At 40.4% G+C, this 18,308-nt stretch overlaps 1 protein-coding gene across 4 annotated transcripts in view; it reads right to left on the bottom strand.

Moving 5' to 3' along the window:
• The window catches only part of HBP1 (HMG-box transcription factor 1), a 31,558-nt gene extending 13,704 nt beyond the window's left edge, over positions 1–17,854 (bottom strand). The window contains exons 1-7 of one of the 4 annotated variants that reach the window (XM_060108410.1): positions 17,805–17,854; positions 11,688–11,814; positions 8,339–8,522; positions 5,754–5,982; positions 2,773–2,911; positions 2,123–2,234; positions 1,921–2,033 (exon numbers count right to left, since the gene is read on the bottom strand). In XM_060108410.1, the coding sequence (XP_059964393.1) occupies positions 1,921–2,033; positions 2,123–2,234; positions 2,773–2,911; positions 5,754–5,982; positions 8,339–8,522; positions 11,688–11,765 (855 nt within the window). In that variant the 5' untranslated portion in view covers positions 11,766–11,814; positions 17,805–17,854. Of the gene's footprint in view, positions 1–1,920; positions 2,034–2,122; positions 2,235–2,772; positions 2,912–5,753; positions 5,983–8,338; positions 8,523–11,673; positions 11,829–17,804 lie in introns of those variants that run through there. The other 3 variants (XM_060108412.1, XM_060108411.1, XM_060108414.1) reach the window with 3 other exon arrangements.
• Between the last annotated feature and the right edge of the window lie 454 nt (positions 17,855–18,308).

Genomic DNA, 18,308 nt, shown 5'->3' with positions numbered 1-18,308 from the left:
GCGCCACCAGGGAAGCCCGGAAATATTTTTATTAATATAATTGTTGATTTTAAGATGATGACAAAGACTACAGATAAAAGGTACCTCTAGTACTCAATTTATTTGAAGATATAACGAGAGAACCCCATTACAGTCTTGAACTGACAAGTGCAGTGGTGGTAGAACCGGGCTGAATTTAAATTCAATCAATATTTATTGAGCACTTAGTACATGCCAGGTGCCAGGCTCTGAGAAACACGTGATCCCTACCCTTAAATTCACAGGAATACAAAGGAGACAGACATGCCAACAGCTACCTACAGTGTCCAGTCAAAGTAACTAATGAAATAAAAGGATAAATGTAAAAAATCTTTAAGGAAACAGAATGGACCAACTGAATACAAAGAGAGGAAACAGTGAACTTCATTCATGTTTTGAATGAAGCAATCAGGAAAAGGTTTTGAGGACTTCCCTGGTGGTCCAGTGGTTACGAATCTGCCTTCCAATGAAGGGGACACGCGTTCCATCCCTGGTCAGGGAACTAAGATCCCACATGCTGCGGGGCAACTAAGCCTGCGTGCTCTGGAGCCCACGCGCCACAACTAGAGAGAAGCCCGCGCAATGCAACGAAGAGCCCACGTGCTGCAACACAGCCAAATAAATACATAAATATTGAAAGAAAGAAAGAAAGAAAGAAAGGTCTTGAATCTGCCAATCAAGAAAGGGTAGTAATACTCTTAAAAGGGGAAAAATGGGCCTGGATGGGGAAGGAAAAGGTGAATCCAGTGTTGGCTATACTAGTAACTAGATTACAGAATCTTCTAATTCTTAGAGCTATAAGAACCTAAAAGCTAATCCCAGTTCCATCTTACAGATCAGGAAGGCAATACCCAGTGGCGTTGATAGACTGCCCAAGGCCAGTCATGCAAATAGCTGCTGGCAGAGCCAGAAAGAGCCCAGCTTTCCTGAGTCCAAGACTAAAGCAGTTTCCACAGGCCACCAAAGAGATGCTGTCGACATTATCATCAGAGAAAAAGTGGTGAAGAGAGTGAGGAAGGGTAGAACCTTATGAACATTCAATGGGCAGACAAGCCACCAGTCCAAACAGACATCAGAAGGAGAAGCAGGGCACTGCCATACTACGCACATCAAGGGAAGACAATCCACTATGTCAAACACTGCAGAAATGTCAAGAAGAACAAGCAGAAGTCTCTTTAGAGATCAAAATACAACTAGTAACTTTGAGACAACTTTAGTAGAGCAGCAGAGGCTGAAGCCGGACTACAATGAACTTCACTATGTAATGCTCACAGCAAGAAGGGGAGACGGAAGGCGGCCGAGTCAGGACTGCTGTTCTCAAGAGGCTCACTGGTAGGGCACAGCAGGCGCAGAACAGGAATTTTACACAAGCACACTTCACATGCCCAATTTCTCTGCCCACAGTGGAGATGGAGAAATTGAAGATTTCAAAGATAAAGGTTTCATCCAACATTTATCCTACTGCTTGCTGCCCACTACTGCCTTTGCTTATCGACTCAGAAAATACCAGCATTTTAATGGGTCATTTTAAATGTAACTCAGTCAATTCTCACTTATCCATAGCAGAATTAACCACTTTGTAGATTACCTAAGGTAAGGCTTTGGTTTGTTTATTTATTCATTTTGTGTTTAATGCCAGTTTAATTTCCCCCAAAATAAAATGTGTAAAAAGTGCTAAGAAATACACTCTTGTTCCCATCTAAGAAAGCTTCATTACAAAGGTAAAACCTAAAGCCGCTTCTCCTCTCCATCAGGCTAAGCAACAGAAGAGTCACAGGAGCTCCTCCCAATGTAAAATGTCATTTAAACATGGAAGCAAATGGAAGGACACACCTGCAGATTAATAATAAACCTATGTTCCCTTCTGAAAGACTTGTAAAAGTTTTAAGATTTTAAATCAACCTTGTGAGTGCCCATCTGGAGATCTTCCTCATTATCGCAGCCTTCAGTTCTAGCAAAATCTTCCACATCCTGCCATTCCTTACTGCTTCCCTTATGAAAACACAGTCGTGTGCCTAGAGTTTAAGTAAAAAACAAGTATTAGATATGTGACTAGTGTGCTTGCTACACAAATAAACTGTAAAGAATTCAAGCATTTTTTTACCTTTCAAAAAACAGTGCCAAGCAGTCGAAGGCCAGGAATTGCACCACCCCAAGTCATCATCATCCGAGAGGGAGGACATGCAGAAAATGCCAGATTCTGACTCACTGTTTGCCTGTGGAAAAAATATTACAAACTTTCTAGGTTTTTCTTTGTAAGATGTATTTTGTTAATCTGTGTCTTCAGACTATCTATCTATCTATCTACCTATCTACCTACCTACCTACCTACCTACCTAACCTACCTACCCAGTATGCCGGGTCTTAGCTGTGGCATGCCGGATCTAGCTCCCCGACCAGAGATCAAACCCAGGCCTCCTGCATTGGGAGCACAGTCTTAACCACTGGATGGCCAGGGAAGTCCCGAGACTTTCTTATTAGTGGATAACTTAATCATTCTAAACTTAGGGGGAAAAATCGCCTTCAAAAACTGAAGTTCTGGGAAGTTTAGTTAAATGCATGCTCCCACTGGTAACAAACTTTCTTAACATTAATAGAGCTGTACATAAAACTGAATCCAGATCAGTAGGAGAACAGCGAGAGAGACTATTTCCCATCTGCATGTGCTTCAGAAGAATTGCTTAGAGAGGGAAAGTTCATGTTTTTCAGCTGCTGTACAGATTTCATCAAGTTTAACCTCATGAATAAACTTACCCTTTCATGTCTGACTGGTGTTTGCTCCTTCCAGTGGTGATGAGGGAAGGCTGGCCCACCCTTAGAAGAGGACACTGGTGGAGGGCGTGCATAGGAATGTAAACTTTTGCTAGTAGCTATGATGTGTACAGGAGATGATCTAAAATAAAGAAACCGTTTTAACCACAAAGCAAAGGTCCTTAAAGTAAAGCTTTCCTTTTGGTGAACTTCATATTCCTAACACCAATGTTATTACATGTAAGACACCTATGGGAAACGCTAATAAAGACATCAGGGTTTCATCTATAGTATGTTGTTCCTTAACATCTTACCCAAACCCTCTTCACACGTTTTAAACACTGTTTTTTTCAGATTAGATAATATACTTTAAATTCCAAATTACTGTTTCATTTACTCATTCACTCATTTTTATATCACGAAGTACATACAAGTGTGCAGTTTCATTCATGAAGGATGATGCCCCCTTATGCAGGGCTCCCGACCCCTTTCTCTCTCCTACTGTGATGTGGTCACCAAATCTCGGCCCTCCAAGCTCAACGTGACCAACACGGAACTCTTTACCTACCAACCACCTGTATCACTGGGCAGATACAGTGAACTACCTGAAGCTAAAATGTTTAAACTTATTATAGTAGAAAATAGCCTATCTGCAAAGCATCTACACATAAAGCCAGCTACTTCTGCGCCAGGATCACCTTAAAAAGTAAGTTACCTCTTGCCCCGCTTTCCTGTCAAAAGTCTCTTTACCAGGCAGTGCTCCCTTCAGAGTACACGGGGCTCCCCAGAACACACTAAGATCCTTCCCCCACAAACATATAAGAGGGTTAACAGTAAGCAGCAAGCCCATAAAGGACGACCAGTAAAGTATACTGACTCGGGAGTCTGGAAAGCAGCAGAAAGGAAAATTTCAGGGTCTAAGAAGTAAATCTGAATTGTCCCAAATCAGGACAATTCTCTGAGATGCCAACTAAGGATTTGGTCCTTAACAGAAAAATGTTTACACATGTCTGTACTAATCCTCTTTCTAAAAAGAGGAGGGACATCTTACTTTCCAATTCTTCCCTTATTCTCTGAGAAATCTGATTGGCCCTCATTTTTTAAAACTTAATTAACATTTTTTATTATACCTTCACAGAAATCAATTTTTAAATGAGGATCCATATATAAAACTGTACATTGCTTTCATGTTCATAACACTTCTTAAGTAAAAAGCCCTCAAATTTCCATGCATTTTAGCTTACTCTCCTCTCCAATCAACTTTGGGATTTCAAAATACAAATACTTAATATTTCATCTTGCGCAATTTCTTCCTTTTATTACACATTTACATCTTTATGAAGTATAAGAGAATGGCCAAACTGCTAGAAATTCCTTAAGCTCATTCCTGCCTTCGTGACTAGTAAAAGAAAATGGGTTTATCAGTTCTTCTGTTTAACCATTTAAAAGAGAACAATGTAATGTTCTAGAATGTATATGGCCTAAATGTTCTGTAAAAATTAATATGCTGCATGTGTCTGAATCACTAACACCATGGTCTCTTCATCCCTCTATCTACACAGGGATAATATAAATTTTACCTGTCCTCAACTCCCTTGGTACTATACAGTTACAACTTCAGACATCCCAAGTTCAATAACTAACATAGTTTAACACTCTACAAGAAGTCACAAGAACAGCCACTGACTGGGTTAGAAGGCAGGCAAGACGGCAGAGCGTGACTCTTGGTCTTGTTCCCTAGGAAGAGGGGAAGCATAGAAAATGCAGCAGAGAGTAATCTACATCTTTAGGGAGCTATTCCTTTACTTGTTTTTTTTTTTCAACATTAATTTTCTTCTGAGGGTTTTACTCAACTTTCCATGAACTAAATTATTAATCCTCATGAGTTTCCTGTGAAAAATGAAAAGTACTATCTCTAAACTAAAATTGGGGAAAAAAGAAAGTCCAATAGTAAAATCAGGGTGATTTTTTTAAATTGTAAAGCTATTTTTCACTTTTTGACTATTAAGATTACAATGATAACTGGTACAATAAAGGAAGTAATACTTTGAAAGGCAACTTTTCATTCCTGTGGAACTCTTCGTGGATTAAACTGAAATTAATTAAATTGAATTTGCTCTAATCAAAACCAATCACCTTGCTGAATAGAAGAAAAACAGCATAACTTGCTGGGCTTCACACCTAACAAGTTTATTCTTTAGCAAAGAACTATACTAACTTAGGAACACTACCAAAATTCAGTTATTCCTACATCACCTATTATGGACTCTGGTCTACCCACCCACATGAGTGCAAACCTGGGTACTTCTCTTCCCTACAAACTATCATATTTATCTATGTCTTTTTTACATAGCCAATTTTATAATTTGGGGGATAATTAATAAAATATTATCCATTTACGTCTCTCTAGGAATATTAGTTGGAAGCTTCCATAATTTCATAGCACCATTAATTCATTTTCTTAAACTCTGGTCTGGGTATATGAAACAGTGGTTTCTACCAGTGGGAGTCTACTTTTGTAAGTTCAACATTTTAATATTAGCAAACATATAAATAACATAAGGCCACATACACTATGGAAAAAAATAAACCTAGACCAAAAGAAACCAAACTCAAGGTTGATAAAAGTTTAAAATATGTCTATTTTAATTATGATTCTTTAGATAAATATAATTTTCATCTCTCTAAGTAGAAATATATAATAAAAGTATTCTTGGTCTGATGTATCTTTTGATGACTTTAAACCATTTACAAATATTTTTGACTCTGCTGTTCTCTTATCACTTTTATCTAATTCTCAAAATATGAAATCATGACATTGGGTGAAATAGCTCTTTGATTATTTTAAGACAAAGAGCTTAATTCTAATGACTTTGATAAACCACTCATGAGATGGTCAACAGCATTATTACTTTTAAAACTAGAAAAAAAGAGCATTTTGTAATGATAAAAGTTCTCAATTACAATACAGCCAATGTTCCCACCTGTTGTAAAATGAGCACTGCATAAGTGGACTTTGTGGACTGGTGGCGATATTTGCTAATTCTGTTAGCCAATCCACCTCATTTTCACGGTAAGTGTTTTCTGATATTTCTGAGGTATTTTGGTTCCAAGATGGTCTTGGATATTCTTGATGTGACACGTCTGAACTTAGCTGGTATATGGCAGATTGAGTAGGATCACTCTGAACAGCCTGAAGTTCAGGAAGATCATCTGCAAATAAGCACACTCAGAATTATAAGAAGGAAATTACTAATACAGGGAACAATTCTACAATCACAGTTGGAAGAGAGGTCCTCAAATTTAGCTAATTAATTTTGTGAGAGGAAAAGTGTAAATTCAAAACGTTTTCTTGAATGAAAACAAGTTTCAACTGAAAAAAAAATGACATCTTATACATTTAAGGGCCAACAGAGTCTGACAGAAAAGTAAACCTAGCAAATGTAAATGGATTAATGACTTCACTACTCAAACCATGTAACTACCACAACTGTTCACCAACTGTTCTGTTTGTTTTCTGACTTTTTCCCCCAGTTTTTTATAGCTCACCTGGGAATAATCCATATACCACTGAGACATTTTTATGTTAACATGTTAGAGGAAAAAGGCGCTTTATGGGTACACAGATGTACTTATTGTTCACACACTTGAACCTGTTCCAACAAGATTACTGCAACAAATGAAAACAACAATTTTCAAAGATGAAACCTAGATCATATTATATATTTTCAGGTACTACTTGTTAGACTTTATCTATTCTAAATTATTTCTTTTTAATGAGAAAGTCTGAACTCAGTAACATTATTTATTTTTTCCAGAAAGTGCGTTCCCGAAAGGTAGTTCATGACAGACTCTCAGCTACCCAAGAAAGAAAACTAGAAATAGTACCCAAGGACCACTCATGTACATGCCAAGGCTATGAACACTGTAAGATAGACTGAATTCTAAAAAATTGAATTAAAAATTAAAGAAAAAGAGGGCTTCCCTGGTGGCACAGTGGTTGAGAGTCCGCCTGCCGATGCAGGGGACACGGGTTCGTGCCCCGGTCTGGGAAGATCCCACATGCCGCGGAGCGGCTGGGCCCGTGAGCCATGGCCGCTGAGCCTGCGCGTCCGGAGCCTGTGCTCCGCAACAGGAGAGGCCACAGCAGTGAGAGGCCCATGTACCACAAAAAAAAAAAAAAAAGAAAGAAAGAAAGAAAAAGAAAGGAGGGGAGAAAAAGCATCTCGCAGGCCTTAAAAAAGAAAAAGAAAAACCACCACCGAAACAACCCTCTTTGAAACACATACCTACAAACTCTACAGATCCACTGAGTCTCTTCAATATATGTCAAGAAACTCTTCTAGTCTTGAGAGTTCTCCTAAACTGTCACTATAAAAGTACATACTTCTAATTCCTATTCAGGGGAATATCCCAGAATAGCTCACTAAAACAGAAATGTCTTACAAGTACTGATTCAAGACACCCGTTCATAAAAGTGACTAGAAGGTATCCCCCCCTTTACAGAGCAGCTAAAATATCACCCCAACTTAAGATAATTCCACTCTGTAATCCTCATGGTGGTGGAGCTGTTTCCCTTCCCTCACTGCCAACACTGTTCTTTGACTATCTTTATTTACTGTAAAGGGTTCATTTCTGTCTTTCAATTTACGGAAACTACTTTTAAACTGAAGTCACGAGGGCTGGTACAAGTTTTTGACCCCCTGAGCCCTAGGTTCCTGATTTCCTCCTGAAACCTAAAATGTGACAATGGAGGAATCAGCCACCTGATTGAACTGGGCTTCCTGCTCAGTAGTAACCACTCCTCAATGAATACTCGGGCCCACCCATCTCTTAGCACTCAAACAGGTTATGTCCCAAGACCTTTAAGATCTCCAAATTCCCAAAGAAGACTCCAGCATATAACCCCCTCTACTTCATCATTTATAAAATGAGGACACTCACATCTCAGGTTTTGGGGAACATCAGAGAAAAATGCATCTTAAATGGGAACAAAGCCAAGATGAAAAGTTGGCAGCAAGCCAAGATCACTCTTCACCTGTTCACTGTCTTCAACAGTGACTTCAAAGCGATACAATTCAAAGTCATACCTCAACAAACCTTCACACTTCTACAGATCACGTATCTTTGGAACAGCTCAGCAGTAGTGATAATCACAAATGTCAGATCCTCAAATTTCAAGGGTCCACTGTAATCTCCCCATCATACCAACAAACCAGGCGAGAATAGTGGCCAGCATAATTTGCTGAGCTTACACGGATATTTCAAAAGTAACATCTTTTGAAAAGCCACACAGCAAGGTTTTCATAAGGTGTTCAAAGGCTCCTCTTTATCCACAAAGGCAATTTAGTTTGAAAATTTGTACGAGTCTCTATGATAACCATAAATAGCCCCAAGTTAGGTTGGTTTTAAGTAATACTTCACAAACAATAATAAGAGAACACTGAAAACTTCTAATGTACAAAAACTTGACATACTTTTTATCAGTTCAAGGTAGGTGGAAAAGCTAGCTAAACATGAAAATTAATCTGAATCTCACTGAGATTCCTAAGAACTTCATTTTGTTTACCAAGCTCCATGTGCTCATCACAAGAGTTGTATCCAGGTGAGGATGGCAAATTTTCATTACACTGCAGCAACTCCAATGAGTCATTCATTCCTGAAGCTCTCTTGTCCATTACTAGCAGGAGTTTCTGTACTGCATTAGGCACCTGATTTGTCTTCACTTCCCACACCATGTTATGGTGCTCCGACTTAAAAATAATATAAGAAAAAAATGTCAAGTCATGTGATTTGGAAAGAATGTAAGTATAAAATCAATCAGAGACATCACCATGTTGTATCTTTAATCACACATTGCTATCTGTATCCCCCTCAAAACCTTTAGACATGGATGACTGAAGGTCTGTTCTATTTTGCACATTTTTTGGAAGATTCTATTTTAATTTCTCTAGTATTTATCAACTGTATTTATCAACTGTGTTCATTATTTTGTTTTCTCATCCTCTGAAAGTGAACAAGTTTAACAAACTTAAAATTACAGTCTCTAACGAATATTTTTAACAGTTTCTTGGGACTTAAGACTCCGGGCTTCCACTGCAGCGGTCACGGGTTCGATCCCCGGCCAGGGAACTAAAATCCCTCAAGCCGCGTGGCAGGGCCAAAACAAAACACACACACACACACAAAAACAGACAAAAAAATAAAATAGAAAAGAGTTTCTTAAAATGGCCATATACTATACTCCTTATAAAAATAAAAATGTTTTCTTAATGAGAATTTGGGACCTAACCATACTAAAAAGATACCTGACCTTCTGAATAGGCTACAATGTTTACAAAGATTAAGAATATAAACTGTGGTTATACCTTTTACACTCTTGCCTTTGGACGATGATCACATTAGTCATTTAACGTGGGTGACAGAAGCAGCAAGACTCCCTGACTTCTCAGGCTCTACCCCAAATCTCATTTCTAAAATGTTCTAAATGAGTTAATATGAAATACACAAAAAATTAAACCATATAGTTTTTTTTTTCTCAAAATAAAACAGAATATACTGCTGTTAAAAGTCACCAAAAGTCGGGAACTCCCTGGCAGTCCAGTGGTTTGGACATGGCGCTAACTCTTACTGGGGTTAGCCGAGGCCCGAGTTCAATCCCTGGTCAGGGAACTAAGATCCCGTGGTGTGACCAAAAAAAAAAAAAAAAAAAAAGTACCGTAAAAGTCAGGTACCGTAGCCCAGGCTGATCAAAAAATGCAGTGAAAAGACATTTATACCAGAGCTTTCTAAGCCATGTCATAATCACCAACAAACACTGACAGATTTTTTTCTATGAAGGCTTTGCCAATGAACTTTTAAATCATGAAATGATATCCTGACTATAAAATGTATGACCACTGTGGGAAAAAATGAAAAACGCTTTTCTTAAAAAAAAAAGGAATATAATAATTATCTCTTTTTAAATATGTATGTATGTATGTATGTATGTATGGCTGCGTTGGGTCTTCGTTGCTGAGCATGGGCTTTCTCGAGTTGCGGCGAGGGGGCTTCTCATTGCAGTGGCTTCTCTTTCTGCAAAGCACGGGCTCTAGGCACGCAGAGGCTTCGGTAGTTGTGGCTCACGGACTTAGCTGCTCTGCGGCACGTGGGATCTTCCCGGACCAGGGCTCGAACCCGTCCCGTGCATGGGCAGGTAGATTCTTAACCACTGCGCCAGCAGGGGAGCCCCTGTAATAATTATTTCTAATTCCACCAACCCGAGTTAGATACTGTGACATTTTGATTATCTTGCAATCCAATCTCTTTTTCATGCACAGACCTACGTTTTACCTAAATAAAATCATTTATTTTTCCTCATACTTCATATTATATATATTAATAGTTGAGACCTTTTCCTTAACATAAGTTCATAAGCATTTTCCTGTCATTAATTTTTTCAAAAATCTATTTTAAATAGTTAAATAATATACATCATCAGGATGTACCAAAGTTTATTTATCCCTCCTATTGCTAAACATGTTCACAGTTTTTCCAATCTTCTAAATAACAGTGAATTTACATTCTTTTTTTTAAAGTATTTGCTTATATCTGGTTATTTCTTTAGATTCCCAGAGACAGATTAGTAGTTCGATGGCAGTTAAACATCTTCTTAAGGCTTTTGACACATACAGCCAAACTGACCACTGCCTTACTTTATTTCTAACATTTTATTTCAGATGCTTTCTGCCTGTACTCAAATATCACCCATTTCTTGGGCACTTAGAGCCTTACACGATACTGACTGTGAGATGCAGTATGGAGTAGTGAAAAGGGCACTGGGGTGGGTGGAAGGAAACAGGTTTGATAGCAGCTTAATCATTTACTAAATCTATGAACTAAAGTGACTGAGCTTCAATATCTCCATCTGAAAACAGGGCTAATGACTCCTGCTCTTTTCTTCCTAGAGCAGTTGTGAGGATGAAATGAAACAAAGTGAGTAAAAAAAGAAATGTAAAATGACTTAAAAGAAAAGTTTTTATCCCTAGACTGACATAGGGCAATATTATGCATACTATGGGCACTTTATGTTCTGAACAGGACAGTTATTGAAAACAGTTAACAACAGGAGACCAGACAACTAGCTATTCAGCTTTGGTAATTTCCTCCCTGGGAAATCTGACAAGTTATCCAACACATCTCAATAAAAAGTCACAGATCATACCACTAGTTTAAGCAAATAACAGTTTATCTAAAAGATGTTTGAAGCATTCCCAACAAATGAACATTTTTCCAGTAGGTACAAGCTATTATGTAGCGATTAATCACAGTCTTATGATATAGTTACAGCAAATCTGCTAGGGTATAACAAATAATTTCCTACAAAATTGGTGGCTACAAGAGATGTGGTAACACAAATTGACTTCTCAAGCGTAAGTAGCCAAATCCTGATTCTGAGCCTCCACCGTCTCGTTGCAAAAGCCAAGCAAACTTAGCTTGATCTGAGATTCTCGAACCTCGTGGCACACAGAACCATGTCTGCTTCAAACCAATGATGCCCAGGCCCCACCTTCCTTCCGAAGCATGTGGTTTATTTGGTCTGGGGTACAACCCTGGTGCACTGGTTTTTACTTGTTTTCTTTCAAAAGAACCCCTGGTGTGTTGTGAGAACCAGCAGGCTAAAAATGACTGCCACATTCCTTTTTATCTCAATATATGTGTGTGTGTGTATATATTCATTTATTTAATACATATTATGTACAAGGCAATATACTAGGTGCATCGATGAACAGCTGATCATGAATCTCAAGGAATCTTCACTTTCGTGGAAAGATATAAGCAAATGACCATAGTTCTACAGAGCCAGGGCTTGGCTATGAATGGGTAAAAAGGAAGGATGGGACGCTCCCAATGAGAGAAACTCACATGAGCAAACTCACACAGTTAGCAAAGTACTGGATGAAATCAGAAGAACATAGAAGCCAGAAGGCAGGATGGCCTGTGTGTCTCCTGGTCATCCATCGATACTAAGGCTGGAAAGGTAGACTGGGATCAGAATCTTCAATCCTAATTTAGGAAAACTGGTTAGTTGGTTTGTTTTTTGTAGACAAGGGTAAGGACTTTGAAATTAGACTACTGAGTTCATATTATATTTGCTACTTGCCAGCTATGTGCCCTGGACAATTTATTTAAAATCTTTATGACTTGTTTGTAAAATGTAAATAATAAAAGCATCTGTATAGGTTGTTGTAAAAACTCAGTGAACTCATAAATGTCAAAAGCTTACAACAGTGCCTAACAGAGCAAACTCTCAATGCAGACTGGCCAGTATTATTATTAGCAACTAGCAGACAATGGGAACCACTGCATACTTTTGAACAGAGGTCTAACATGATCAGAACCACACTTTAAACATTTTTTTGAGTCTATTTAAAAAACCATACGGAAACACGATATGAGTATGCAGGAACATCTATAACAAATACTTAAGGGAGAGTGTATTAAGAGTACAGTATATTCACATTCCCAATTTCTGTCTATGGAGGCTCGCTCCCAGCCTCCTTTGAGAGTTCTCATGAGGGACTTCCCTGGCGGTCCAGTGGTTAAGACTCTGAGCTTCCACTGCAGGGGGCCCGGGTTCGACAGGAAGATCCCGCATGCCCTGCGGTGTGGCCAGAAAGTCCTCATGAAAGAAACAGTAATTGGTAGTATCAGTGCAGACTCCTTGTTTAGTAATGGCCCAAACATGAGAGGAACTAGTTATTCTGTGTAAGTTCTTGGAACAGCCAATATTTTTTTTTTTTTTTTTTTTGTGGTACGCGGGCCTCTCACTGTTGCGGCCTCTCCCGTTGCGGAGCACAGGCTCCGGACGTGCAGGCTCAGCGGCCATGGCCCATGGGCCCAGCCGCTCCGCGGCATATGGGATCCTCCCAGACCGGGGCACGAACCTGTGTCCCCTGCATCGGCAGGCGGACTCTCAACCACTGCGCCACCAGGGAAGCCCATGAACAGCCAATATTAAGTTTAGATAGCAGATTTTAAACCCTTTCTATAGAAAACTTTTCAACACCTTAAGTACAGAGAACACAATTTATCCTGGCTTAATGACTCAAACTCCATATCAACATCTGTACATGCCTCATACACAGATGTGACTCGCATAAGTCAGCCCAAGTTGCAATCTTAAACGTGAAAAATTTCTCACTTTTCCCCTTTACTATGAAATTCAGAGTTGCGCTATACACGTATACCTGTCCTCAGAGCTCTCCTTACGGGCAGGAGGCAGAACTGCAGTTAGTTTGTGGTGTCCTCCCCCTCCCTCTGCAGAGCCCTTTGGTTTTTTTCATTCTTCCCAGCTAGGTTTGCTCTCCGCCTCAGCAGCTCCCGGGTGCCCAGTCACCATTCACTCTGCACGCATATCTCCTTGCAACTTCCAGCATTTCTTCAGCACTCTTACTAATCTACCAACATCCCCTCACAAAACTCTTTAAATGAAGTTAGAAAAAAACATTTTAGTTTCGAAGCAAGTAACAAAAGGGACCAAGTAAATATTTGTTGAACTTGAGTTCTATGTGTTTTCACCTCTCATTGCTCAAGACTATCAAAAGTTTGGTCTTGAGACAGTGGAGGTTTTCCCTCTGTAAACCTCCTGTACAGTAAACGGGAGCCTAGACTTCAAGTCAACAGACTTGAAATTCACCTGCTAGCCAGGTAACCTGGGGCAAGTCGCTTAATCTCAAGGTACCTCTACTTATCTCACAGGGCTATTGTGAGAATTAAATAAAATACATGAAACCAAAATTCAAGGCCATACACAAACGTAAGTTTTCTGTCGCTCAGTTTTCTGTCAAACTATAGTATTAGGGGGAAACAAGGCCTCTGATACCGTAAAGGAACACCAGAAGAGTCCGTACTCAAAAATAACTCCCCACATACACCAATTAGATATTCATTATGATAAACAAGCTCCTCTTTCAAATTTCTCCTGGTAGAGCTAACACTATTGTTCATTCATGATTTGTATACCACTTTGGACATAGCTCATCTTGTGTTTCAGTTAACTCCGTACACGTCAACTCTTCACTAGATCTGTGAATTCTCAAAAAGGAAGAGTAAAATTCTCCAGCAGTTGTACTTTAAAATGTCGTGTTCAATATTACAAATTTTTATTTTATTGGGTGGGGATGAGAAGGCCCTACTGCATTTGTTTTGCAAACTTTCAGAAGTAAATATCCACAAAATCTTAGGAAGAGGAGAGGAAGAGATGCCTAAAAATAGCCAAGTCTCACTGAATGAAAAAGAAGGAAATTAGGTTTTACTATATGCCTATCTACTATGTGCCAAGCATTTCCACATACTTCATCTAATTTTGTATAAACTTCAAAACAGCTCTGAACAAAGTATTACTCTGGATGAGGAAGGACTTCCCTGGAGGTTTAGTGGTTAAGATTCTGCGCTCCCACTACAGGGGGCATGGGTTTGATCCCTGGGTCAGGGAACTAAGATCCCGCATGCCCTGCAGCACAGCCAAGAAAAAATATATATATAATAATAATATTCTGGATGAGAAAAACAGGACTGAATGGGTGAGACCATTTTCTCTTCAAAAAAAAAAAAAAAAAAAAGAAGAAACTGAGAAAAAGGACAAAAGGGGTAGACCAACATAAGTTGGACATATAATTTCAACTACGTTCAAGTGCCAATTCTTCCCTGACTCCTTATCTTTCCATCCTCATTACGGACACCAAGGAAAGGATCTTCTACATGCCCTCCCCTAATCCTGAAGAACTTCTATATCAAGCTCAAACTCTTTTCGGGGAGAAGGTGAAGAGACAGTAATTTGCAATTACTTTATAACTCTAACGTGAGGAACTGAAGTGGTATTTAAAATAGATTACATAACTCCAAGCTAAAATAAGCCTCCATAACAAACTATATTAAACATAACTTTCTACACCAAAAGCAGTTGAAGCCTTAATGTAGTTCTTTTAGAATATTTTCAATGAAACTTCAAACAAAAGATTTCAGAGAAATGTTTCTACAACTCTAGTTTGCCACAGTGCTGAGGTAAAAAAAAAAAAAAAAAATCCACACCCCAACAGTGGGTGGTATTCTTTCCATAAAATATATTACTATAGAATATCACTTACCATCTATATGACTCTGAACAGTTTAACTTCTATGCCTCAGTCTTCTTCTTTCTAAATGGGACCAGCGCCTGTCTACCTTTCATAGTTATTGGAAGTATATAAGACACTACATCACACACCCTTACCTGGTTCCAAAGCATTCTCCTACCAATCAGTCGCCCAGTGCCAAATACATCTATATAAGCTCTTATTAATTTTGTGCTGACTTGACACAAAATACTGAAATTGATGAAGATAACAGAAAACCCCTAATACACCACTACAAGCTATCCACAAACCTGTTAAAAAGAGTACTGCCAATTCACATAGTACTTAAGATGAGTCACTGTATGAAAAAACCTTGAAATCATACATGAAAGAATTCATATATGAAAGAAATTTATTTTCCCAAACTTGATTGTAACCGTAAAAAATTTCACATTACGTATAACAACTTGTGGAAAAAGCTTTTCTAAACTACTACCAATAACTTCTAAAAATTCAATCAACTATATTAGAGAAGAAAATTATTTTTCTATTTTGTCTATAGAAAATGACAGTGTAAACTATGATATGAAATAACAAAGTAAATGCAGATCAAAATATGAAGGTATATGACTATCATTGATGGGTCAGGCATAAACAAGAATATACAAGAATATCATTGTTAATAAAGAATATCACTTTTCCTGAATTTTGTGATATACAAAGGTATTTGTCAGCTTAAAAAAATTAGTTTGTTGTGATTTATCTTCTCATTCTAGATAAATGTTCGCCTTCGTACTCAAAAGATAATACATGTAAAATACCTGGTATTGTCTCATTAACATGGTACTAACATCATAATTTATGGCAAAAAAAGTACTAATGTTTTCATTTCAAACAGAAATACAGCAGACCAGCTAGCAATTCTCCCTCAAGGGCCTTCAACGTCTAGCAGTTTATTCATTCATAAAGCCCGTTTGCCTTCATCACGGAGTATTTGGATAGTGAGGAAAACGTCCAAAGAAATTAAAATACAGTGGGGGAGACAACTCTTAAAGCGACAGTACCATGTTTGAAGTCTGAGAAGCAAGCACTGTGAAACATGGGAAATCTTGGGAAATCCCGGGAGAAGGTAACTTTTAAAATAACATCTGCAGTAGAAGTTTGAGAAGTGAACAAGGGGGAAGAGTTTTCCAGGCTGAAAAAGGTAATGGGGCTTATGAAACTAAATAAAATGGAAACTAGAAAGTGAAATCAAAATTTCATTCTATAAATAATATACTAGTCAAGTTAGAATAAACAAAAACTATTGTTTTAAAGTACTTTGCTATAAAGTAGCTAAGCGGCTTCCTCAGAAGTATAAAGTAGCTCAAAAACTTAATGAGTGTATTTAATTCTTTTGAATATAATTCAAATTTCCTTAAAACTTTGTCAACAATTACCTGCTCAGCAAGAACTAAGTAGTTTAATCATGGAAACGCAACAGCTGACCCTAACACCCTCGTTAGCAAGCTAAAGCAGAAAATATCAAAAACAATAACAAAAAGCAAAGACGGAAAGAACTAGAAGTACATCACAAATGTAGATCATTATCAATAGTTAAACAACAGAAAAGTATTTACAAATGTTAAAATTATTTTAATTCTCAAAAGGTAACTTTAATTTCAAAACCACTGTTGGGAATCACCTGTTATTGCTAGTTAGAGGGAAATAAATCTAAAGCACTTAGTCTAAATTGTTGGTAGGACTCCAACACTTCCTAGTATATACACAACTCCCTTTACCCTCCTCCCTTCTTAGCATCACTGGCTCCCAGAGCTAAAGAGTCTTTGAGTATCTCCCTGCAGCCACAGCTCCTTTTACAAAAGATTCTTGCTGAAAACTCCTGAAGAATGAACTCTAGATGGTGTAGAACGCACCGCGGAAAGTGAAATCCCCTAGACAGCGTGTAGCGTTAGAAGAAGCTACAAAAACCGGGCCCCGACTGTCGATTTCGCCTGGATTTTTTGTTTTGTTTTAATCTGCCTGGGGCAGCAGTATAGGTTGGAAGGCGGAGACTGGAATCGCCTGCCAAGCCTCGCTCTCGGTCACACAGAGGCAGTGCCTCCCGGTTCACGCCAAGTCCATCCCCCACCCTCTTTCGCCATTCATCGCGTTCCCCTCCCCTCCCCCCATCATGTGACCGCAGCCTGGACTCCAGGCTTGTTTTTCCCCTCAGCTCAGCACCACCGCGCAGGCGCCAAGGAGCCCATTCATTCGAACTGCGTAACAATGAGCCCCAGGGCCCAGCGGCTCCGCGAGCTTCCCAGCTCGGCCCGAGCCCCTCTCGGCCCCTAAAGAGGCGGCGCCTCACTGCAGTCCCCCACCCGCGGCCGGCCAACCACCCCGGGCCAACCTCCGACCCTCCGCCCACTCGCGAGGAGTTGAAGTCAAACTTTCCGGGGCAGCCCCGGCGCCGCGTCGGCCCCCTTCCCCCGCCCAGGCCCGCCCCATCTCCGCACCCGGCTCGGCCACCCACCGCGCCACCCGGTCCGGAGCACCGTCCTCGCCTACGCCTCCCAGCCCCCGCCCCGAGACCCCCATGGGCCGCGCCGCCGCGAAGCCCAGGTGAGCTTGCGGGAAGCGCCGGTCCGGTGGGCTCGCCTCGGGCAGATATCGGACGGTTAACTGCCCCCACCGTGAGGAAGAGGAGCGCCGACCCGAGCTCGCCCGGCCGCCCGATACCCTCGGGATCCTGCCCCTCCCTTCCCCACCCCCACCCTTTCCCGAACAGAAAGACAACAAACCCGCCGCGGAGTGCGGGCAGCCCCGGCGCGGGCCGCCCTGGCCGCGACAACACCACCAGCAACTCCTGTACCCCTCTCCGACTGACGCCGGCTTCCCCGGCGCACGTTAATGCTCCCGCCGCCACTCTTAGTCCTCAACCGAAACTTTCCTACTTACCAAACCCGTCGCCATTACCAAGTCTTTCAAGCTTCGTCTTCCCCCTCCCCTCAAACCCCCGGAGGTGGAGCCTCCTCCCAGCTCCTTCGCCCTCTTATTGGTCGGTGGAACTGCCATTCGATCCTTTCCCTTTCCCATTGGGTGATACCGTGGTCCGTCTCGGGGGGCGGGCTTGTATTGACTTTTGTGTTGTGTTTAGTGGAGAAGATGGCGTGTCAATCACTAGGGTGAGCGCTTCCGATTGGATTGCTGCCGAGACTGCCGGGACCCGAGCCAAACTTTGCCCGCGAAATGGATTGTGGGTTCGTAGTCTCGGCCTAGCTGCGTTCCTCTTGGGAACTGCACATCGGAGGAACCGATTGGACTACATATCCCAGAAGCGCATGCACAGTGCAGGCTTGATAGTAAACAAGAGTCATAGGGACACGTGTATCAGCTCGTTTGTTTTGGTGTCTGGGACAAAAGGGAGGGGGCGGAGGAAGTGAGTGTTTTAGAGCTTTGGCC

This window comes from Mesoplodon densirostris, chromosome 9 (assembly GCF_025265405.1).
Source record: "Mesoplodon densirostris isolate mMesDen1 chromosome 9, mMesDen1 primary haplotype, whole genome shotgun sequence".
Taxonomy (NCBI): Eukaryota; Metazoa; Chordata; class Mammalia; order Artiodactyla; family Ziphiidae; genus Mesoplodon; species Mesoplodon densirostris.
Note: the sequence above shows the minus strand (reverse complement) of the source record. Positions and strands in the feature narration are given on the sequence as shown.